The sequence below is a fragment of the Xiphophorus maculatus genome, chromosome 5, assembly GCF_002775205.1.
Source record: "Xiphophorus maculatus strain JP 163 A chromosome 5, X_maculatus-5.0-male, whole genome shotgun sequence".
In the NCBI taxonomy this organism is placed as follows: domain Eukaryota; kingdom Metazoa; phylum Chordata; class Actinopteri; order Cyprinodontiformes; family Poeciliidae; genus Xiphophorus; species Xiphophorus maculatus.
The window spans coordinates 33,219,243-33,243,624 of record NC_036447.1 but is presented as its reverse complement, the minus strand read 5'-3'; the positions used below and the strand labels follow the sequence as shown (position 1 = coordinate 33,243,624).

The 24,382-nt window shown below is 40.3% G+C and overlaps 1 protein-coding gene across 2 annotated transcripts in view; it reads left to right on the top strand.

Annotated features, from left to right (window-relative positions):
* Positions 1-3,869: 3,869 nt before the first annotated feature.
* Positions 3,870-24,382, top strand: part of chtf18 (chromosome transmission fidelity factor 18) — a 36,931-nt gene continuing 16,418 nt past the window's right edge. The window contains exons 1-18 of one of the 2 annotated variants that reach the window (XM_023333776.1): positions 3,870-4,272; positions 6,330-6,419; positions 6,494-6,644; positions 6,772-6,961; positions 7,053-7,151; positions 8,932-8,981; positions 9,062-9,200; positions 9,285-9,509; positions 9,590-9,687; positions 9,770-9,893; positions 9,966-10,099; positions 11,177-11,270; positions 11,356-11,454; positions 11,548-11,678; positions 18,118-18,232; positions 18,327-18,551; positions 18,660-18,809; positions 22,190-22,320. In XM_023333776.1, the coding sequence (XP_023189544.1) occupies positions 4,185-4,272; positions 6,330-6,419; positions 6,494-6,644; positions 6,772-6,961; positions 7,053-7,151; positions 8,932-8,981; positions 9,062-9,200; positions 9,285-9,509; positions 9,590-9,687; positions 9,770-9,893; positions 9,966-10,099; positions 11,177-11,270; positions 11,356-11,454; positions 11,548-11,678; positions 18,118-18,232; positions 18,327-18,551; positions 18,660-18,809; positions 22,190-22,320 (2,333 nt within the window). In that variant the 5' untranslated portion in view covers positions 3,870-4,184. Of the gene's footprint in view, positions 4,273-6,329; positions 6,420-6,493; positions 6,645-6,771; positions 6,962-7,052; positions 7,152-8,931; positions 8,982-9,058; positions 9,201-9,284; positions 9,510-9,589; positions 9,688-9,769; positions 9,894-9,965; positions 10,100-11,176; positions 11,271-11,355; positions 11,455-11,547; positions 11,679-18,117; positions 18,233-18,326; positions 18,552-18,659; positions 18,810-22,189; positions 22,321-24,382 lie in introns of both variants that reach the window. The other variant, XM_023333775.1, reaches the window with a different exon arrangement.

The following is a 24,382-nucleotide window of genomic DNA, read 5'->3' as shown; positions in this document are numbered from 1 at the left end:
AGGTTCGCCTCAGCACGTCTCTCCTTAGCGCTCACGTAGCAGACCTCACTTCATTTAAGCCACCTGACTCTAACGTCCCAGAGGATCCATCACTCTGCGTTTCTGAGGTCTGAGGCCGTGGTCCAGACTTTATCTTTACACCCATCTTACTCCAGAATGCGTCTGGCCCCCCGGCACTGCAGAACAGGACATTACCTGTCCGGATCACTATAAGAAAATTTACAAGAAACAGAAACATAAAATACAGGGGACCTAATTCAAACATCAGACTGTTCCCCTACCTAAAAGAACCTCAGACTGAAGAACTTTTGGCCTCCAAGTCACTTAGACTAGCTTTATTAAATACCAGATCTCTCTGTGCTAAAGCTCTATTAATTAATGATTTCATCACTGAGCATAATATCGATGTTATGTTTCTGACAGAAACATGGTTGAATGACAATAATGAACCAATCGTACTAATTGAATCAGCGCCTACTAACTACAATTTCTTAAGTGAGAATAGAAAACACAAAAAAGGAGGAGGCGTGGCTTCAATATTTAAGAATACCATAAATTGTAGTAAAATCTCTTTGGGTCACTTCACCTCTTTTGAGTATCTTGGAATTGAGGTTAAAGGCCGCAAACGAACTTTGACTGCAACTCTATACAAAACTCCAACTTTTGTGGAAAATTTCTTTACTGACTTGAATGAGCTTCTATCTCTCATATGTATTGATTATGATTGTTTAATAATTGTCGGTGATTTCAACATTCATGTTGACAACCCCCAAGACAGAGGGGCAAAAAAGCTCGCTAATATTTTAGAGACTTTTGGTCTAACACAACATGTCAAACAAGCAACACACACTCAAGGACACACACTGGACCTGGTTATCAATAAGGGTGTGAATATTTCCAATGTCTCTGTAACTGATGTCGCCCTGTCGGATCACTTCGCTGTTATCTTTGAAAGTTCTTTATCCTTTAACCCACTTGGACAAACAGAAACCATCACAAAACGTTCTCTCACTGAAAACACAGCAGAAACATTTAATCAAATCTACTCTTCTTCCTCACCCTTAAGCTGTAATGATGTAGATAAGTTGGTAAATGATTTTCAGTCTAAAGTTTCAGATATCATTGATTCCATTGCCCCAATTAAAATGAAGGTTGTGTCTGGTAGGAAGAAATCTCCATGGAGAAATGCACAGTTAGATCTGCAAGACAACTCTGCCATAGGGCTGAACAAAAATGGCGTAAAACTCAACTTCACGTTCATTATGACATCTATAAAGAAAGACTACGTAACTATCATTTAACACTAAAACATGCAAGAGAGGATTTCTTTGCAGATATCATAAACAAAAACATTAACAATGCTGAAGCTTTATTTGCAACAGTTCACAGAATCACAAACCCTTCTACGACGTTACCGCCTGAATTCCAATGTATTGCCGCCTGCAACAAGTTTTCCAGCTTCTTTTCAGAGAAAATTCAAAAAATCAGAGGATTAATCTGTACATCCACTGTAAAGCCAGTAACAATTCTGTGCCCAAACAAAACAAATACAGGAAAAATGACCCAATTTCAACTACTTAATTATAAAACCCTACAGGAAATTAGAAGTCAACTAAGCTCAAGTTCCTGCTGTCTGGATGTTTTACCCACACATTTCTTTAAGAAAGTCCTGCCTGTTATTGTTACTGATCTGATCCAAATAGTAAACTCATTGCTCTCATCAGGCGTTTTCCCCCAGGCTTTGAAAACAGCAGTAATCAAACCACTTATAAAAAAGAACAATCTGGACAAATCACTACTGTAGAACTACAGGCTGATCTCCAACCTCCCATTCATCAGCAAAGTTATTTTTGTGGCTATTGCACTTTCTATTTGCTGCACAATACTTCCCTTTGACAAACTAGCTCTATAGATTTGTCAGCAAAACACACTGTCTTTGTGTGATTATGTGGTTTCATGCTTACAGAACAAGCTCAGTGCCTTTCTCCAATTTTTTACCCCACCAGTTACGAATTCATCCTTTTTTTTTTTCTCTCCGAAGAGTTTTTGCGGCACTAGTGGCTCGTATTTTTTCCACAGTAGGCAGACAGGAAGGAGGGTGAGGAGAGGGGGGAAGACATGCGGCAAAGGTCGTCGGGACCGGGAGTCGAACCCGCGACATCCCCTTCGAGGACTAAGGCCTCCAAACGTGGGGCGTGCTAACCCCCTGCGCCACCACAGCATGCCCCAAATTCATCCTTTTTTAAATTTTTGCCAAACACCCTACAACTATAGCAAAATGCAGCATTCCTTGTAGTGGAGTATTCCAGCTAGATGAAACTCTGGAACCAATTACACTAAAGGCTCTATTCTGTGTGCCAAAGACACTTTGCTTTACTTGCTGCCTCAGTACCTACTGAGGCAACAAGTAAACAGGACACTGGTCCTGTTAGGTGACAGGACCAGTATCTCTGTCACCTAAATCAGAGGCCATATTTGTAGAAATGGGTGCTTCAGATAGCTGGACAAACTTATCAAGCTCTTCTGCTTCTTTCTGTAAATCTGTGGTCTGCTCCTCCTCACTTTCAAGAATCTCTCCCGGTTCTTCTCTCTCTCATTGTATAACAAAACAAGGAACATAACAAAAGGGTTACCTACCCTAACCCTAACCCTAACCCTAGAATGGAATCAGCAAGGTTAGCAATAAGGTTGAAAGATGGTCACATGAATTGGGGTTTCATTTGTCTATTGAGAAGACACAAGTAATATGTTTTTCAAGAAAAAGGGTTACCGTAATCCCACAGTAGATCTTAAATTATATGGGCAAAAATTGAAGCAGGTAAATATTGTAAGGTACCTAGGAGTATGGTTTGATGTAAAACTTTCATTTAAGACGCATATACAAAAGATTATTGATAAATGTAAAAAAGGCATTAATATTTTGAGATGTCTGTCAGGGAATGATTGGGGGGCGACAAGCACATCTTTGAAAAGATTATGTGATGTTTTAATTTGATCTGTGTTGGACTCTGGATGTATTGTATATAAGTCAGCTGCAAATTCTTTGTGATTAGATTTAGATAGAATCCAAGCCAAAGTGGTGCTTTTAGAACGTCTCCAATTCATGCTCTTCAGGTGATTACTGGAGAAATGCCAATGGACTTAAGGTGTATGAAACTGTCAGCAAATTATTGGTTACATTTACAAGCACATGAGGAAAATCACCCTACAAACAGGTATTCAGAGAATGTTGGGAGTATGGCCATAACATGACAAGTTTTGGATGGGAAAGAAATATTTATGCAGATGAGTTGGGGGATAAATAAAATAGCATGCTGTAAAACTGTAATTAAATCTAAAATTGCTCCGTGGTTATTTGAATTGCCAATAGTAAATTTAGAAACCAAAACAATAGAACAGTCCTGTGGAGGTTTGTATGAAATTATTCAGCGGTATTTAGAAATAATGTATGAAAATATGACACAAATATATACAGATGCATCAAAAGAGGAAAATGGAGTAGCAGTATACTGTATATTCTGAAACAAAAAGTTGAGGATTGGGCATACTAGTTAATAGTGGTTTAATAGGGAAACATCCATCAGGTGATTGTTCTTATTGCAGGGAAACAGAAGGAGTAGAACATGTGTTGATTTATTGTAGAAAATATATAAAAGAGAGGAAAGAACTGGAAAGGGTAATGGGGAGTTTAGTAACTATGGATAATTTATTAGGGAAGCATCGATCACATGACATAATTCAAGCACTTATTAAATATTTAAAAAAGGCAAAATTAGCTGAGAGGATTTGGTATGTATGTGTGTGAGTGTATAAGTATGAATATAATTTAGTAATTTTTTTTAATTTGAAGATTTATAGTAAAAAATTAATTTCTGAAGTTACATCTTCGTCCAGTTGATGGCGGTAATGCACAAAGTCTGTAAACTGCCATAAAACGCAACAGAAGAAGAAGAAGAAGAAGAAGCAGAGGAAACTATGATAGCCAATCAGGTGTCAGGTAAGTCGAGTTACCCGGATGTAAAACATCGCAACAAAAATGACCGCGAACATCCCTCTGTAAAGGAGGCTGCCACCGAAGCTAGATTTAAAACCTTGATGAAAGCAACAGTTTCTTTGTTTTTTTAGGGGCTGGATATAGCAGCCGTTGTTTTTCAGGTTGTGTTTTGCTCTCACACGATCGAAAAATGGACGAATACGACGAACTTTTTGAGATTGAAGACCAATTCGAGGAGCAGTTTGCCGACGAGCTCGAAGTGTTAGCTCAGATGGAGGGTGAGTCCTTAAACTTTATGTCTGCTTTATTTGGGCCAACTTTGGAGGGTTCTGGGCGCACCTGCGTTACCCAAATCACACATACTCACATAAAACCCCAACTCTTGCTGTGAGCACGGCGTATTTAAACTCATATATGCCCATATGTGTGTATGTAGAATTCTCAACCAGTTGACGCAGGTCTCTCGGCTCGCGTTTTGTTGAAGTGCTATCAGAGTTTCCCGGAATTGTCCACAGCTGGGGCATTTCAAGATCTGGCTACATGGGTGTTTACAGCAGTTTAGCAATTATTATTTCCACGTCTCCAAATCCGAATTCCTTCTTGACTTTCCAGAAAAGAAGGTCAGAGTGACACAGTCCGTTTCCTTTTGATAAAATCAAGCCTTAGTGCAAAACAACCAAACAACACAAATATTAACTGTCAACATAATTTTATTCTTCTGCACAATGTGGGACAGTAATGGATATTTATATTCTGTTCTATTCTAATTAAAATTAATTGAGTGAACGATTAATTTATGTAATTTGATGTTCAAATTTAATTTAATTTTAATGGCAAAGTAAGCAATTTGTTGTTTTATATTTTAGAGTTTTTATGTAGTTGTGCTTTTGTAAACCTTTTGCCACCATGTTTTTGCAGGTTTAATCAAGCTTTTTTTCTCTCTATAACACTGATTCTATGCACATATGACTGCACTATACCATACAGATATTTCCCTGATTGAAGACACCTAATTCAGATGATTCCACAACAACAAAAGCCTGTTAATCAGCCATATATTGAAATCATAGGTGCTGTAGCAGGGAAACATCTAAATCCTGCAGAGCAGTGCGCCTTGAGGATCAGGGTTGGGAAACACTATCATAGAGGACTTGGAGTTGAAACCACATATTTACATTCACTGATTAAAAAAAGCTCATAACCACATTGTTTTCTTTCTCACACCTTGACAGTAAATCAGATCAGACTGACCTTTCATATTTAGGTCATTTGGGGATTCTAAAAATTATATTTATTCTGCTAAATGGCTGGATAAAAAGGGAGAATTTTTTATTTTCAGAAAATATTAGCTTACTTAAAAGTTGTAAGTCTTAACACACTGAGATTGCCTAAGGCTTTAAACCAGGGGTCCCCAAACTTTCTCCTGTGAGGGCCACATAACTTGTCCCTTCTCTGATGGGGGGCCGGGGTCAGTTTGTAACAGAAAAAGTGTGACGATTGTAAGAGTGCTAAACATAAAAATGTATTGTTTTTCAGAAAGCACAATCAAATAACCTTTTCTGGATTCTTCAGAGAACAAAAGTCAGGAAATAACACTATTTATGAAATAAATAATAACCAAATAACACTGGATTCTCCACATAAAAAAAAGGGTTAGGGTCAATTATATGCATGTATAAAACAGTTACTAACTAGTAGTTAATAATAAATAAACTTCATTACTAAGGAACATTTATTTTATTGCAAAAGTCCAACTTATCAAATAAAAATGCACATATATGAAAATACTCTGGTATTGTTCAGGGGGCCGGACCAAATGTGGAGGCGGGCCGCATCTGGCCCGCGGGCCGTAGTTTGGGGACCACTGCTTTAAACCATTTGGTAAAGTTCACATCTATTGTGGTGTAAGATTCTGATTTGTGAAAAACATTAAAGGAAATTAAGGCATATCTAGATATATTTAGACATATTTTAAGAAAACAACTCTTTCCAAAGGACTAATACTGATCATACATACAAAGTGGTTTAAAACAAAATCAAAGAAATCGCATTGAAAACTTGAAGGCAAAGCTGAAAATCTGACTTGGTTATATCAGTTCTCTCAGGAGAAATGGGCAAAATATTCCAACCATTTATGAAAAGCTCTATAAAGGATAGCCTTAACATTTGACCCAATTTGTGAAATCAATTTGAGTTTTAAGCTGAAGAGTTTATTAAAGATAAAGCACTTGTTTGATATACTGTATTCGTAGTTTGAATTTATTATGGATTATTTATACAATTAATAAGTCATTGATGAAACAAGAAAGTGACAGATTATAATTTAATCTTCTAGAGGAAACCTCCCAGCCGGCCCAATGTCTGAAACAGGTCCAGGGAGACGACATTTCAGACATGCAGCACCTTCTGGATAATCAACCCAGCAGTAAGTTCAGCCTTTAATTATTATTCATTGTGATTATTATTAATGTAATCTGATTGAAAGTAAAATTCTTGCAGCTCATAAAGCAAAGCGGCAGAAGCAAGATACGGGAGTTGTTAGGCGTCTTTTCAATGCATCCCAAACTCAGCAGAGGAACGTCCCGTCACAGGATGATAACATCACGCCTCCATCCTCCCCTGAGCATTATGAGCCGTCAAACACCTTCAGGTATCAGAACTTAATGTTGGGATGGGAAAAATACACAAAGAGGTACACAAGGAGGGAGACAGAGGTTCAGCTTGAAAAGAAAAATTTCATGTTCATGTTCAATGAGAGGGATTGGTTTGTGTTGTAGATCTACTCCTGCTGTGTTGGATATCAGTGGCTTGGCTGAGATCCCAGAGACACCCAGGCGGCCCGTCACATCGCCCCCACCATCCAAGTGTGTTCTGAGGCGCCCGCCTTTGGAGGGAGACTTCATTAGTGTGACGGACTCATCAGGAAATCGGGTCTACCTCCGACAGAAAGGAGAGGCGGATACAAAGGTAATCCTCTCAGCGTTAGTCCTACATGTCTGTTAAGCTTCTCCAGAACAAATCTGGAAGTTTATCACCTATTTTCCCTCAAATTCTCCAGACTGTCAACTCGCCAAACAGAATATCGCCAAACTCCCATAGTGCACTGGGACTGCTGGCGTTGCCAGTAAGAGTGCTGAGAGAACAGGAGGCTGAGAGGGTGAGTCAATCAGTGCAACTCTGTGAGGTCATATAACTGCCAGTGGGTCTGAACAGAGGGTAGGGATTTGACTGGGACATACAGAAATGAGGTATTCCCACTGGATCATTACAGTAAAAGCATAGCAGGACAAAGTGTTTTTTAAGGAACAGCTTTCCACAAGTTCGACTTTTTTTTCCCTGTAGAGTCTGGAAAAGCCTAGAATTTGGTGCATTTTTGATGTTTTGAATAAAGACAGGAACTTTTAGATATCAGGATTGATATCCTGCTGTCTAAAAGTTATCAGTCTGTCTGTCCATCCCCCTATTCAGTCTTTTGTCACTTTTTCTTGTATTTCATTTCCATCAAGTGATGCTTTTGTTCTACTAAAGTCAAGTCATTTGTTGCAATACACCTAGACAAATCTGAAATTTGTCTAGGTGTATTGCTCTTATAGAATACAGATACTTGACACAGATGGACAAAACGTATAACAATATCAATCAATCAAAAAATAAGTCAAGTTAATTGCGTAGCACATGTCAGCAGCAAGGCAGTTCAAATGCTTTACATCATAAAAACATAAAAATAAAATGTCAAAAAAACAATAATTGAGAAACCAGTGACAAACATTACATTTTCATGAGTACCATCATCAAAGCCATGCATACACATAAAACTGTTGGTCATTGTTTCATTTATGGTTCAAAAGCAACTCTAAACTGATTGGTTTTTAGTCTAGATTTAAAGGCTTTAGAATAGAATAGAATAGAATTACTTTATTCATCCCAGCAGGGAAATTATTTCGCAGTTACAGCAGCATAGAGACAAGACACACAACATCCACACTTTAGCTGTTTTACTTGGTTTTACAGTTTTCTGGAAGTCTGGTCCAGATTTGTGGTGCATAGAAGCTGATCGCTGCTTCCCCATTTTGATTCTGGTTCTGAGGTTGCATAGCAGAACCAGAAGACCTGAGACATATGGAGCAGTTCTTAAATTTATTGTGGTGCTCAGCTGTTCAGTGATTTATAAACTTACAACAGTATTTTAAAGTCTATTCTTTGAGCTACAGGGAGCCAAAGGAAAGACTTTAGAACTGGGTCGATGGGCTCTATCCTCTTGGGTTTTAGTGAGAATGCCAGCAACAACATTCTGGATTAGCGGCAGACCTGTAAAGACACTGTTGTAGTAAACAATGTGACTACAGATAAACCCATGAATGAGTTTCTCTAGATCTGGCTGAGACGTTAGTCCTTTAATCCTGGAAATATTCTTCAGGTGATAGAAGGCCAACTTTGTAACTGTCTTTATGTGGCTCTGGAGGTTCAGGTCAGAGTCCATCACTACTCCCAGGTTTCAGGCCTGATTGCTGGTTTTCAGTTGTAATAACTGAAGCTGTGCATTGACTCTAGATCTACAACTCTAGATCGTTCCTAATTAGGTCCAAAGATAATGACTTGTTTCTGTTCAGAAACAAAACTGCACATCCACACATTGATCTGTTCTAAGCATCTATTCAGTGATTGGATGAGTTCAGAGTCATTAATACTTTTGTTTATTGAACAGATTTTTCAGATACACATTTTTTATCAGCTGAATTATACAACAATAGTGTCACATTAATGGTGGGAAATATGTCTGAATGAGTTCTCAAGGTCCTATCTGTTCACACCACCAAAGCTTTATCAGGAGCGTGTGCAGACATTATAAGGTTTCAATCTTATAGACCAGGAGACACTCTATATTTTTGAAGCACTCTAAACACCTGCTCTTATTTTTTTTAAAATTATTCCTACAGCATCACCAGCAGGTTGTTGAGTCACAGCGTCTTACTGAGCTGCTGGTCAGGTAACTCGCTTGCCTTTTTGTTATCTGAACACTCAGAGAAGAGAAATGGATGTTGTAACTGCTGTCTCCTCCTGCAGCAGTTTAAACAATGTGTTTACTGACTCTGGAAACACCGAGGACCAGGAGAATGAGGATCCCCAAGACGCCGAGGGACAAACATCCCAACTGTGGGTGGAAAGATTCTCACCGCGTCACTACACAGAGCTCCTCAGTGATGATGTAAGCGCTCCCATTTCATTCTGTGTGTGGTCATCCCTTCTCGGGATTCAGGGGCTCATGCTGCGATTTGCTCTCTCCTTCCAGTTCACTAACCGGTGTCTGCTGAAGTGGCTGAAGCTGTGGGACAACGTGGTGTTTGGAAGGGAGAGGAAATCCCGCCCTGTTCGCTCCGACAGACAATCAGCCAATCAGAACTCATTCAAACTCAGCCAGGGAAGTCAGAATCCAAACCGCTTCAAGAGCAAAATGGAGATGACTGAGGAAATCTTGGAGGCTGAACTAGACCAGTACAAACGACCCAAATACCGGGTAGACACTCAGCAGCTGAACCATCGCCATGGTTTCCATCATGTGAATTTGGAACACAACGAATTTGTGTATCCTTCTAGGTGGCGCTACTGTCTGGACCTCCCGGTTTAGGGAAGACCACCTTGGCTCATGTCATAGCAAAGCATGCTGGGTACAATGTGGTGGAAATCAATGCCAGGTCAGACCTTCTGCAGTCAGGACTCATCATCAGAGTTAAACAAGAAGCTTAATCTTGATCTGAATTCTCTTTGTTCCCTTAGCGACGATCGGAGTGCAGAGGTCTTCCAGAAACGCATTGACACGGCAACTCAGATGAAGTCTGTTCTAGGAGCCAACGAGAGGCCCAACTGCCTGATTATTGACGAGATTGACGGAGCGCCGGCGGTAACGACCTGAGGCTGCGCTGAGAGATGCTGGGTGACTTAGAGCGGGTCTAAACATTACCTTCTTCTGCAGGCGGCCATCAACATCCTGTTATCAGCGCTGAACAGGAAAGACACACACGGTGGGGATGCTGGGACAGAGACGGCCAAGAAGAAAAAGAAGGAGTTTGTACTGCTTCGCCCAATCATCTGCATATGTAACGACCTGTAAGATAAACAATGACATTTAACAGCAAAGTATCCTTCTGAAATTGTAGCATTGCTCCATAGTAGTCAAACGCCTCATCCCAGCTGTTCAGCACAGTGCTGGAGGAGTGATGGTGTGGGCTGGCTTTGCAGCTGCAGGACCTGACTGCCTGTCTTTATACAAACACTTTGTAGAGGAAAAGGTTTTTGTGTTTCATATAGAGCCTGTTATCCCAACAACTGAATTTGGCACCAACTGTGTCACAGGCAGATATGTGTTTTTTGGGGTTTGGTTAATTACATGTATTTTGTAATTATTGTTTGTTTGTTTTGAGCTGTTCCTGCCTATAAATAGGCTGACCTTCAGAATACCGTCTTTCTCTTCTCTCACTCCACAACCTTTGTTTGGGTTTTTTTGTTGTAATTTTGGCCCGGTGGAAACGATTGTCCTGTTTTGACTTCTTTTGTTTGCAGTAGGTTCTTTTTGGACCATTTTTGCCTTAGTCTGGTTTCCCTGCAGGGGCTTCCATGGCCCTGTGTTCTGTTGGCCCCCTGCTGTACTTTTTTGTTCATGTTGATCGGCTCACCAGGTCCACCTATCTGTACTAATCTATACATTAGGGTTTTGCTTTTGTTTGGACACGGGAAGTGAGTGTATCTAATTTTCTCTTTTTCTTCACAGAAAGTAAAACGGAGCTGAACCAACAAAATTTCAAGAGAAAATGTTTAAATAAAAAGAATGTTGGAAGCCTCATGTTTGAATCCATGTTCTGAAATAGGTTTTACCCTTTTTGGACATAAACAAATGTTGGAAGGTATAGCTGCTGGACTTAATGGGGTGTACTTACTTTTTTCACATTGATCTTCATTTTAGTTTGATCTTTAAGAAATATTGATGGTGATGAATCTGTTCTGTATTTTTGTACAGTGGAGGTTAGATTTGTTTAATGTCTAGAACTAAGTAAAGAACAGACTCATTTCATCATGACCCAGATTGCACAACCTCAAAACTAACAGAGGGATTCTTTCTGTTTCACATCAGTTCATGTCTTTAATGTTTCATTTCTACATATTTCAACTTTTTTCCCCTTCTTTTAGTTATGTTCCTGCTCTCAGACCTCTCAGGCAACAAGCTTTTCTTCTGGCTTTCCCACAAACTCAGCCTTCTCGCCTCTCTCAGAGATTGGCAGAGGTCAGTATTTAAACATGTAAATACTCACATGAAGACACAAGTTTTAAAGCTCAGACTTTCCTCTTCTTTCTTTTTTCTCTCCCAGATCTCCACGCTGCAGGGCCTGAAAGCAGACACAGGTGCTCTGATGTGCTTGTGTGAGAAGACAGATAATGACATCCGCTCCTGCATCAACACACTACAGGTGCCTGGTGATTTTCTGAACAAACCTCTTATTTGTCTGTTTTACATTGCATTGCATCACATCATATTTAGCATATGGCTCCTGTCTGGGCAGTTCCTGCATGGGCGTGGCTTGAAGCAGCTGGACTCCAGAATCATCCAAAGAGTCTCTGTTGGGCAGAAGGACCAGAACAAAGGCTTGTTCTATCTGTGGCAGGAGATCTTCCAGTTACCACGTACTAAACGGTAAACTGTGTGTACTGTGAGTGGTGGTGTTGACAGATAACTGTAGCAGTGGGAAGTCTAGAAGAGAACCTGCAGAAGAGCCTGAGATCTTCCTGGTTTGGGGATCTTTAACTGCATTTACCTTTGGATTGATACAGCAGCTCCAAAGAAAATAAATCAAAACATTGGTTAAAACATTAGTAATATTTCAAATAAAATACAGGAAAATGATTAAATAATAAATTAAAGGAGCAGTACTATGTGTTTTACAGGCATATTTTAGTGCCATTTTTTAGCACAATCAAGTAACTGTTTGTTATATCTTCAGTTGTTAAAAAATGACTTAAAAGAAACTTTACTTCCTGATTTAATTCCTTGAAATTGGGCGTCTGTCTCTTTAAAAACTCTTACTCTTCCTGAAGATCTGCCTTCAGAAGTTCATCACAATATTGCTCCTTTATTAACCCTTTAACAATACAGTCATGGCCAAATGTTTTGAGAATGATTCAAATGTTAATATTTACAAAGTCTACTGCTTCAGTTTTTATAACGGCAATTTGCATCTCAATCTCGTTGTAACTTGTTGATGACAATGACAAATAAATCTTATCTCATCTTATCGTATCTATATACTCCAGAATGTTATAAAGAGTAATCAGCGTAACAGCAATTAATTGCAAAGTCAATATTTGCCTAGAAAATGAACTTTATCCCCCAAAGCACATTTCAACTTCATTGCAGCCCTGCCTTAAAAGGACCAGCTAACATTGTTTCAGTGATTGCTCCATTAACACAGGTGTGGGTGGTGATGAGGACAGGGCTGGAGATCAATCTGTCATGATTAAGTAAGAATGACACCACTGGACACTTTAAAAAGAGGCTGGTGCTTGGCATCATTGTTTCTCTTCTGTGAACCATGGTTACCTCGAAAGAAACACGTGCAGTCATCATTGCACTGCACAAAAATGGCCTAACAGGAAAGAAAATCGCAGCTAGAAAGATTGCACCTCAGTCAACAATTTATCGCATCATCAAGAACTTCAAGGAGAGAGGTTCCATTGTTGCCAAAAAGGCTCCAGGGCGCCCAAGAAAGACCAGCAAGTGCCAGGACCGTCTCTTAAAAGTGTTTCAGCTGCGGGATCGGGCTACCAGCAGTGCAGAGCTTGCTCAGGAATGGCAGCAGGCAGGTGTGAGTGCATCTGCACGCACTGTGAGGCGGAGACTCTTGGAGCAAGGCCTGGTCTCAAGGAGGGCAGCAAAGAAGCCACTTCTCTCCAGGAAAAACATCAGGGACAGACTGATATTCTGCAAAAGGTACAGGGAGTGGACTGCTGAGGACTGGGGTAAAGCCATTTTCTCTGATGAATCCCCTTTCCGATTGTTTGGGACATCTGGAAAACGGCTTGTTCGGAGAAGACAAGGTGAGCGCTACCACCAGTCTTGTCTCATGCCAACTGTAAAGCATCCTGAAACCATTCATGTGTGGGGTTGCTTCTCAGCCAAGGGAGTCGGCTTTCTCATAGTCTTACCTAAAAACACAGCTATGAATAAAGAATGGTACCAGAATGTCCTCCGAGAGCAACTTCTCCCAACCGTCCAAGAGCAGTTTGGTGATGAACAATGCCTTTTCCAGCATGATGGAGCACCTTGCCATAAAGCAAAGGTGATATCTAACTGGCTCAGGGAACAAAACATAGAGATTTGGGTCCATGGCCTGGAAACTCCCCTGATCTTAATCCCATTAAAAACTTGTGGTCAATCATCAAGAGACGGGTGGACAAACGAAAACCTAGGAATTCTGACAAAATGCAAGCAATGATTGTGCAAGAATGGACTGCTATCAGTCAGGATTTGGTCCAGAAATTGATTGAGAGCATGCCAGGGAGAATTGCAGAGGTCCTGAAGAAGAGGGGTCAACACTGCAAATATTGACTTGCTGCATTAACTCATTCTAACTGTCATTAAAAGCTTTTGTTACTCATAATATGATTGCAGTTGTATTTCTGTATGTGATGACAACATCTGACATACACACATGAAAACCAGAGGGCAGAAGATCATGTGAAAATATAATATTTGTGCCATTCTCAATACTTTTGGCCATGACTGTATTTTTTCCTGTGTTTCGCTGAGAACTAGCAGACTAGAAGTCTGAGCTCAGCAGACTAGAAGTTCCATCAGGTGTTTGCTAATTGCTGCTGGCTAGTCTGAAGGAGCCGAGTGGGGAGTGATGGCGAAGGCCTGCTCTGTGAGGCAGAAGCTCTGAAGCTTAGAAAATAAAGCTATGAGGAGGAGCTGTACTTCACAGCCTGTGGGTTTTTTTCCCTGACTGGGAGCAAGAACGCAGCCTGTTGAATGTGACAGGTAGCCAATCAGAAAGCGCGATGACGTAAGAATGGAGGGAATCCCAAACAGTTGCCATGGCAACTGAGAGTCCGGTCGACATCGGAGGTGATATGTGGAAATGTTTATTACTATATGTAAAGGTCATTTTATATATGTTTATTATGTGTGGCTATGTTTATTCAGTTAAAAATGTTAACTACGAAAAAACATAACTCATAGTGCAGCAAATAGAGCGGCTGCTCCCGCAGTCTTTTATCAAACACCTTTTCTATTTGTTACGTCTTTTATCGTTTAAAATGAGTCCACAAACTATCACTGCTGCTTCTACATCATCATCTGTGTTTGATTATTCTAAATTCATGTATGGTATGTTGGGGGTTTTACTGGATTTTCCTCTGGAATCGGGATGTTTGCGAGTGGAATCGGTTCGTGTGGTGTGTTGCTCCTGCCGTGTGGCTGGACACACGAACCGACTGAACCTGTAGGATTTTTATCGGCTCGTGTCATGTGTGGTCATAAAATCGGCCGACAATCCTTAAATGGTGCTGTGTGAACCAGACCTAAAACTCACAAGCTCTACTCCTCTACTCTCGACCACTGCCCTAACGCTCTCTGACTCGGGTCGCTATGGTAACGTTTACATATCCCTTCGAAATAAGATATAGATGCGCCACAAAAACGAACATTTAACTTTTGCGAAAATTTTAACTTACTATAACGACTAATGGGAGCCCTGAGCTTATTTCTCTGCAACAAGATGGTTCCATCTGGGAGTGATGAGAGACAATGTCACCCGAAGTGTTGCTTATGCACAGGGTGCTTGGTCTCTACGTGGCGAAGCAGTTTGAAGGCTTCATTGCCTCATTAACGAGCCGGTCACCATATCATGCAGAGCGGGCTTGGAATGTGGGAATCACCTACCGGTCCGGGATAAATCCATTCTCCTGTCTCTTCTCTGGGCCTTTTCCGCTCGCAAAGAAACTTTCCAAACACATCTGATATGTTTCTTACTCATTTTGCTGTTTGTGGGCTCAATGTTGGCGCGCAAGATGTAACAGAGAGAGTCCGGTAAAAGGATTTTCAAAATAAAAGCTCCTCCAGACTCACATAATATGTAAAACGGAAATATTTAATTGTTTCTTACGCGGCCCGGTACCAATTGGTCCACAGTAAATCAACAATGTCAAATTTCATTTTCATATTACTGAGGTTCCTAATTAACTTGTTTATCTGAATCCTGTAATTCCTACAATGCAAAATAATAAAATAAATAAAATGTTCTATTGTCTCATCTTCCCCACACTCACATTTCTCTGTCTCATGTTTTCCTATCAAAAATAATGTGCTATTCAATCCAGTGTGTCCTATTCTAAGTCATGAAATAATTATCTCTTCTCTCCTTTTTCTTTCCGTGTTTCTCATTTGTCCAATTCTCTTTTTTTATTTTATAAAACCACCATCCTTTCCTTTCTTCTACCCATAACTTTTGCCACCTCTCTTTCACTTTTTGTTTAATTACACCCTTTATCTTTGTTACACTAAAACAAACATTAATATCTGTCCTTACCCGATTGATACTCTCCTTAGCCATCCTGCCTTAGAAGCCGGTTGCAAACAAGCCAGCATCAAAGTGTCTGTGTGGTTGGGGCATACCACTAGTGCAGTGGTGCCCAAAGTGGGTCCTGGAGGGCCGGCATCCTGCATGTTCTAGTTCTCTCCCTGGTAGTAACAACCTTTTCAGCATGTCAGTGTTCTTAGGCTTTCTAACAAGCCATCATTTGATCCAGGTGCGTTAAACCAGAGAGAGAACTAGACCATGCAGGATGCGGCCCTCCAGGACCCACTTTGGGCACCACTGCTCTAGTGCAAACAGGGGACTGCTCCACTGCTTGTTGTGACTTGTAGATGTTTTTGTGCCAATACAATATGCACAAATGGTCAATAATATTTACAGACAAGTAGGCCTGTCGCGATAAAAGATAAATCAATTAATGGCACGATAAATTAAAACTATCTACGTCATTTTATTTATCGGCATTATCGTCTCATCCGGCCCTTTTCTCTTTCTGTTAATGACACCGAATGAAAAAAGGCTCAACTCCAGTGCTCTCCACAGACTCCCCCCTTCCTCATTTCCTTAGTGTAAAGCCCAGCGCACACGAGTTGTCGGCCGATTGTCGGCTCATTTTCAAAACCTGACAGATCACGCATTAGCCGACAGAAATCCTTGGTATAACGGTTCCATCGGTTTGTTCCTGCCGTGTGGTGTCCAACAATGGGCACAAAATAATGGCTACAAGTCCAGTGAACTAATTTTAAAACCAGGCATTAATCAATGCTTTACTACAATCTACCTGCAATGCATGTGGCTAGTGTCAGCGTAAAGTCCTGACTGAATGAAAATCATTAGAACCTATTTACGTCACGTAACGAAGAACAGCTGAAAAGTTACCGGGTTTATCAACTGCGGTAGCAATTTCGCTCCAACTCCTCCCCTTGTCATTTCTATATTCTTTGCATGTTGAATAAACATTAATGTTGTTTCCACATATCATCTCCAATGTCCGCTGGACTTCGGGTTGCGCCATGTCAGCTGTTTGGGATTCCCCTCGTATTTTCCCCTCAAAAAGCTTGGAGGAGAATCCGTGCTTTCTGATTGGCTGCCTGTCACATTCAACAGGCTGCTTTAACCTCCCAGTCGGGGAAAACCCCTGATTTGGATCAGAGCGGCCATGACGATCTACCGTAACAAACCACACAATCTTAGAAAGACCAACGTTTTAAGATTGTTGTAAGGGGAAAAATAGGAGCAAAAAATCATGTAGTGTGAACTATTGCATCAGGTAGTCGATGTGCCCATTGTCTCTATTTAAATCTAATTATTACTGAAGGGCAACATAATATACAGACTTCATAATCTGCACTCTTTTGGTTGAATGCAGTATTTATTTCCACTTTGGCTTTATGCTGTTTAGTTGTTTTTTTCAAGTGAGTTTTTTGTTAATGGAGACTGAGAATCCATTTTATTTTTGTTTTTGGTTGTTTTGTTTATTTTGTTTATCAGTTCCAGTGTTACACTTTATTTTCAAAAGAATATCTATCTTTGGCAGGAAATCACATGCATTATTACATCATTTCCATTAAATCAGTGTAAAAAGGTCTTCAAACAATATTATTGTTTATCGCAATAATTTTTGAGACAATTAATCGTTCAGCAAAATTTGCTATCGTGACAGGCCTACAGACAAGTAAGAAAGTGTACAGAAAGGAATCACAACCCACTGTTCTCAACTGCTTAATTTAAAATGTGATAAATCCCCACCCAGTAATTAAATTCTCCCACCCAGAACTGAATGAGGGGAAGAAAGTGATGAGGGGAAAGAGGAGGGGAGGAGAGGGGCCAGTAATTAGAAGACATTTTAAATATCCAAATATAAAACGCAACTAAAAAAAATACATAAAACGGAAATAAAAACCACACAACAGAAATCATAAATAAAATGAATTATTTTGTCACTGTAAACAAATTGCCCTTCAGAAATTATTAATAATCAGAATGGAAATTATCAAGCTAATTTTAATTTATTATGCAGTGTTGCGACAGTGAAGCAGATGCTTCCTGTGTTTACATTTGGTTCTCATCTGACATATAAACAGTTTGAATGCTTGTAGTGACTCATTCTTTGAGTTCTTTGTGGGAAAAGAAACCCAACCACCAGAAAAGTTATTCAGCAGCTAATTCAGGACAAAGTTGATCAACTATCAACATGTAAACAGAGAATGAAGCTTTCAGCAGAAATCCTCAGACCCGCTGGAACATTTGTCCTCCTGTTGTGTTAATCCTATATATTGAACCTTTATATTGCTTTACATATTATGCCAACACTATTACTATTCAGTGTTGGCCTTTGAACATGAAATGTTACATTTAGTAAACAATACCAGGCTTTCCCTGTGAAATGTTTTTTTTTTCTTTCAATAGCTTTTAGCAAATGTAAAATGTTGAGTGCAAACAAGCAGTCAGGGAATAATTCTTTGGCTATAAATACAAAGGTCTTTAGAATGTTTTTTTACATTAACTGGTTGCTGAGAAAAGTTGGTTTGTGTTGACCAGAAAACATATTGGCAAAGGCTTTGAAGAGGCACCTGGTTCAGGAAGTGGCTTTCAGAGGTTTCAGCACATTCTGCACCTCGCTTCATCAAGTGGACAATATGAAAAGATCTCTCAGGTAATAAACTCAATCAGCTTCACCAATGCTTTTTTTCTTTATTTGCTCAATTTCTGCACAGATGACAGTAAAGCAACTGCCCTCTTTTCTCCAGGGCCTCTACGATAACTATTTGTCAGTGAGAGTGCGGGACCCCAAACTGCAGAGCGTGTCTGAGGCTCTGGATTGGCTACTGTTTTCCGACAGGCTGAACCAAGTGATTCTGCATGGACAGAACTTCTCCTTGCTGAGATATCTGCCCTTCCTGTCTGTGACGTTTCACTTCCTGTTTGCCCACACGCATGTGCCTCGCATCAGCTATCCTCACAGCCAACAGGAGGTTACAGTCTTGTGCTTGAATATGAGAAGTTTGATGAAAAAAGAGAGGAGGTTAGTTTGGGTGTTTGTAACAGAAACTCTGAAGCACTCCTGTTGGTGTCCTCTGCAGGCCACCTCTCGCCTCCTCAGCAGCAGGAACGCTCTGTCCACCATGTTGGCCGACATCCCGGCAAGCATCAGATCCAGGATCGGCCAGCTCCACCTCACTCTGGATGTGCTGACGCTGCTTCTTGACATCATCTGTCCAAAACTACGACCTGTACGTTAAAAACATTTGTTGTAATTCTACTTGAAGTTGGAAAAAAATATTTTTCAATATTTAAAATGTTAGGAACTTTTTTTCACCTTTTAATCTGGTGTATATCCTGCACAGTTTAACCTAAAATGTTGCTGAGATTATTTTGGGTCCTTTCCAAACTTGAGTTTAGATAAAGCATCAAGAACATCCTTGTCTGAAAGTTAAACATTATTCCAGAGGTATTTCAGAAAATGTGGTCACATTTTTAGAATCCTGAAATGTTTCCATTCATCCATTGCCTTCTGCTTGTCTGAGATTAGTTCACAGGGGAACGGGTCCGGGAGGGAACCCCAGACTTCCCTCAGGCGTTCCATTTGGATTTGCTCCTATGCTACTGTATATAGGCTACATTTATTGTAATGATAACATCTTTAAGGAGTGAGCACTGTTCTGCAAATTCCCAACTTGCTCAATGTGCTACTAGTCCTGGCAACACCAAGCTGACAGGATGAGGGGAGGCAGAGAACCGGGGACTTGTTGGATCAGGTTTGGAAGCCGCTGATAACTGCTTACACTTCTAGTTTGATTTAGTTTTGATTTTCAGATTTTGAGTTCAGATTTTCAATTCTATTTTAACTTTTATTAGTTCTAGTAATTTGTTTCTTAGTTTAGTTGATTTTTGAAAGTTCTTAGTTTGTTTAGTTTTTACTAGTGTCAGTTTAGCTCTAGTGTTCTTTTGCATATGGATTACATACCAGGGGAAAGCCTGAAAAAAAAAAAAGCTGGTTGGGGGATGTTGTGGTGGCACTGGGTTAAGCACAACCCACATAAGGAGGCTTTCGTCTTCGATGTGGCCGTCGCAGGTTTGATTCCCAGCCTGGTGACCTTTGCCTCAATTCTTCCCCCTTCTCTCATTACCCACTTTGTCAATTCACTATCAAATAAAGGCCACTAGAGCCCAATAAAACCTTTAAAAAATAGTTGGCTGTGACAAAATCCTTGAAAACCATCAGTATTTAGAAAATGTGTTAATTTAGGGCTAATGAACAACCACACATACCAGGCAAGGTATGAGAAAAACATTAAAAAAAATAAGTAAACCCAATAACAGCAGCTGGAAAGCAGGTCTTGGTGAGCTCACCAAGACCTTTTCAAGTGGACCTCATTTAAAGGCACTCAGTGTTTCGGCTGTTTCCCCATTATTCAATCCATCCATTTTCTGTACACTCTTTTCCCTTAGAGCAGTGGTTCTTAACCTTTTTTAAGGTACCGAACCCATCAATTTCATATGCGCATTCACCGAACCCATCTTTAGTGATAAATAAAATATATTTTTTTTCCAAATTGAAGACATAGGTATGAACTCACAGCAAGTTACAGTGTTACTTTATTCTGGCCCCCAAAAATATTTTGGCCCCATAAAAGAATTTCAGCCCCCAAAATATTTTTTTTTTACTATTTTACTAATTTAAAAATAAATGTGGATTTTTTTCAAAAAATGACACATTTTTTAATAACTTATTTTTTTATTTATTCTAAATTTAGTTTGTTTTTTGTCATTTTGAATCCACAAAATACTTTTTTGGGGCCAGAATAAAGTATTGCACAAATTACATACCTGCAAATCAGTGTGACTTCTGCTGTTGTTTTTGGGAGACCAGTTCAGAGAGGCGTGGCTTCACCTTGGCAAGTGCATCTTCAGAGCAAAGTCTGTTCATTTTCTTCTTTTTTTGCTCGACATATTTAGTATGGATTAAACTATTAAGAAAGAAACCACGCGACGTACAACTACGACAGCCGCTGATACTGCGCGCACTAAATTCCCTGCAGCACTGATTGGCCGAGCAATGTAACATGATCCTCTGCAGCAAGTGATGGCCAAGCGGGGCGTGTCATCACGACTTTACGCAAGTGTGTCTTTACCTCCGCGGCAGAGGCTGCGCCGAACCCCTGAGACTGACTCATCGAAGCCCTGGGGTTCGATCGAACCCAGGTTAAGAACCACTGCCTTAGAGGTTTTGGGAGGTGCTGGTGCCTATCTCCAGCAAACGTTCCGGGCGAGAGGCAGGGTACACCCTGGACAGGTCACCAGTCTGTCGCAGGGCAAAACAGAAACAGACAGGACAAACACCCATGCACACACACACACACCTAGGGATAATTTAGAAAGACCAATTAACCTAACAGTCATGTTTTTGGACTGTGGGAGGAAGCCAGAGAGAACATGCAAACTCCATGCAGAAAGATCCCGGGCCGGGAATCGAACCCAGGACCTTCTTGCTGCAAGGCAACAGTTCTACCTGTGCCACTGTGCAGCCATTATTCAATGTCACACATATTTTATTTTGTTCTACTGCAAGAAACTTTAACAGTGCGGTTAAATTCAAAGTAATCTCAATTCTAGTGCTTCCTCCCATGTTGCTAGATGTGAAAGGACTGTGGAACAACATGGATGACTTTATTTGTGTTCTTGTCATCTGCTAGCATAATGCTACACTGCAAGAAAAAAAACATGTGGAAACTAGACTTCATTCTTATGACACAAATGAAAACTAAACACATTTTCTCCATTAAAGCTGTAGTATGTAACAACAGGCGCTGCTGACAGGGTAAAGCTGTAATGGTATCGGACAGCATGGAAGAAAGAATAAAGACAGGAGGACAAGCAGCGCCACATGAGTGTGATTGACGAGTGCCTGCTGGCTCTGACTGGTTGTTTCTAGTTGAAACTGGGAGAAGGCAGAGGAGCTCCATTTTTTCACAGATCATCTGTTTCATACCATACTGTCACAAAATAGTGACAGTTTCAACAAATATGTAAAAAAAATAAATACATTTTTTTAAAGTTACATAGTTTAATTCAGTTCCTTTTCAGTTGCTCTGTGAATGCTCATTACACTTTGTTAGTTTTCCTTGTTTGTGCTTCACATCATAAAAACACAAGAATAAGAAGTCATAAAAGTAGCATACAGTCAACATACCTGTTCACCTGCTGTTGACTGCATGTCAAACATTACATTTTAGAGAGGGCTATCGTCTAATCATCAATACACATGAAATATATTATTCTATGTTCCATTTATTATGGTTCAAAGCAACTCTAAACAGGTGTGTTTTTAGCCTTGATTTAAAGGCACTCAATGTTTTGGTTGTTTTGTAGTTTTCTGGAAGGTTGTTCCAGATTTGTGGTGTTTAGAAGTTGAATGCAGACAATACCCCAATCTTCTCAAAAAGTTTTTTGTTTTTTAGCTTTGGTTGAATCGTGCAGGACATGGTCGCATTAAAAGTGGAAAAATGATTGATTATGTTTCAATTTAATACCACAAAAACCTGCCATTTCAACATGTTTTTCCTTTTTTGCACTAAACACCTGCTCAATGTGCAGCATTTGCTACTTTCAGGTGAATCCTCAGCTTTTTAGCAGCAGAGAGAAGGAACTGATGCGGGAGCTGATCAACACCATGCTGGCTTACAACCTCTCATACAGGCAGGACCGCACACCTGAGGGCCAGTACACTTTCATGTTGGAGCCGTGAGTACACACACACCCAAACAAACCTCCTGCTGCCCGCCACTCAGTGGGGAGGGAAACTTGCTGAGCAGATGTGTGAGGTATTGGGGTGTTGAAGGTCACTGCGCTAGTCCACACTGTGGTTTATCTGCATAACAGCTTAGAGAATAATCCCCTTATTACCTGGAGTGTGTGTGTGTGTGCGTGCACGCCAACACACCCCCACATGTTTGTCAGGCTATCTTTGTGGGGACTTTTCATTGACTTCCATTTGTTTCTACAGCTTAACCCTATCTCTTACCATTACATACTTAACTCTAACCAAAACTCAATTCACACCTTAGTCCTAAACCTAAACCCTAACCCTATAACAGCATTTCCCCTTGTGGGGACAGTGGGTCCCCACAACATAATATGTGTCAGGAACGTTGTCCCCACAAGGTACTAAATACCTTGTAAGTGTGTGTGTGTGTGATTGTTGTTGTGTCAGAACAGGGTAGCAGACAGCAAAGCCTCATTGCTGTTGTACAGTGGGATTGACTAAGAGTTGGACTCAGCTGACATATGGCGGAATTCAATGTATATGGAGCAGGAATGCGTTAGAACAGTGCTAGATTTGGAGGCTGTATTCATGTTTGGGACTTTTATTCAGTTCCACGCCGTGTTTCAACAAATCCCGAGACTGTGTGAGGCTCACGGTTGGTCAGGCTGGGAGTCTCCAGGCATGCTGCGGTCGGCTGAAGAGCAGCTGGGCGTCCAGGACGGCTCCTTCCTGCAGGCTCGCTGTGACGAGGTGCTGGTCACCAATGACTGGTGCCTGCCCCTGGTGTTGGCTCTGCTACTGCTGCTCCTGGTCTACACCTTCCTGTACCTGCCCTCACTGGCACACCACAACACCACCCTGTGACTGGTGGAGAAGGGCGGTTTGGAAATGAGTGGTCGACATCAAAGGCAGCCTAAATGTTTGGCACAAGTGGAGATATGTCATTGGACTTCTCTGGTTTTAGATCTGGAGGAATCATCTTTTATATTAGATATCAATATAAGCCCAAATTTTTATATTGGCGCATCCCTAAAGAAAATGTAAGTAAAGTTTGTTCCTTTGCGTTTGGGAAAACTTTGGAATTTGCTAATATCATTTTCCAGGTCTAGATGAGTATGAACTGGAAGTTTTATTACTTCTAGTGTTTTTTTCTTTTTTTATGTGTTGTTCTCGCGGTGTGACATTCAGAATTATTGTCTTGAGTGCCAAGGTGAAGCCCAACAGATTTACTTCCACAAATGGAGCCTTAACTGCTTTTGCTATGAGAAAACCCAAAGCTGTGGGAAAAGGAAAGAAAGGTAGTGATAAGAGTAGAGGAGAGAAAGAAAGACAGAGTGAACACCAAATTTGCTCCTACACTGTCAGAAAGAGAGAAAAAATGTTTTCTAAAGACCAAACATCTAGTAGTGTTGACATGGTTTTCATTTATTTATATCCATATTTTTATTTGATTTGCCACATAATGGCACAATGATTTTAACCCCTTGAAAATATTCTGAATTTTTAATTGACACTTCTTTTAAAAAGTAGAGAAGCAGATCCCTATTTTGTTGCACTCAGAGCTGAGGTTCTCTGGCACACTGTTCTCTGAACACCACAGCAACTAAAGTAAATTAAACAAGGTTGTAACTTTGAGTTGTAAATTGGTGGGGACAAATTGTGAGGAACAGTCAAGGGGCAGGGTTGGGATAGTGTACCCTAGAAGGCCTTTTTTGTGCCAAGAATGAGGCGAAAACCTAAATGTGAATGCCAGGCTGTGTTACTCAATAACTCAGGATATACAATCTGATGAGGTTTGTCAGATTAATAGTACTTATTGAAAATAAAAACCTTTTAGAAGATATTAAACATGCTAAGAGATGTAAAGATGTAGAAACATTAGTTCTTTAATGAATCTGTATAACGTCTTTCACTTGGTGATGGGATTACAAAAAAATTAACTTTTTAGACATATTCTAATTTATGGTGTATTTGCTCAATGCTTGCCTGCAGTTGAAAACAGCAAAATTCAGCTCCACCTCCCCACAAGATGCCACCCTT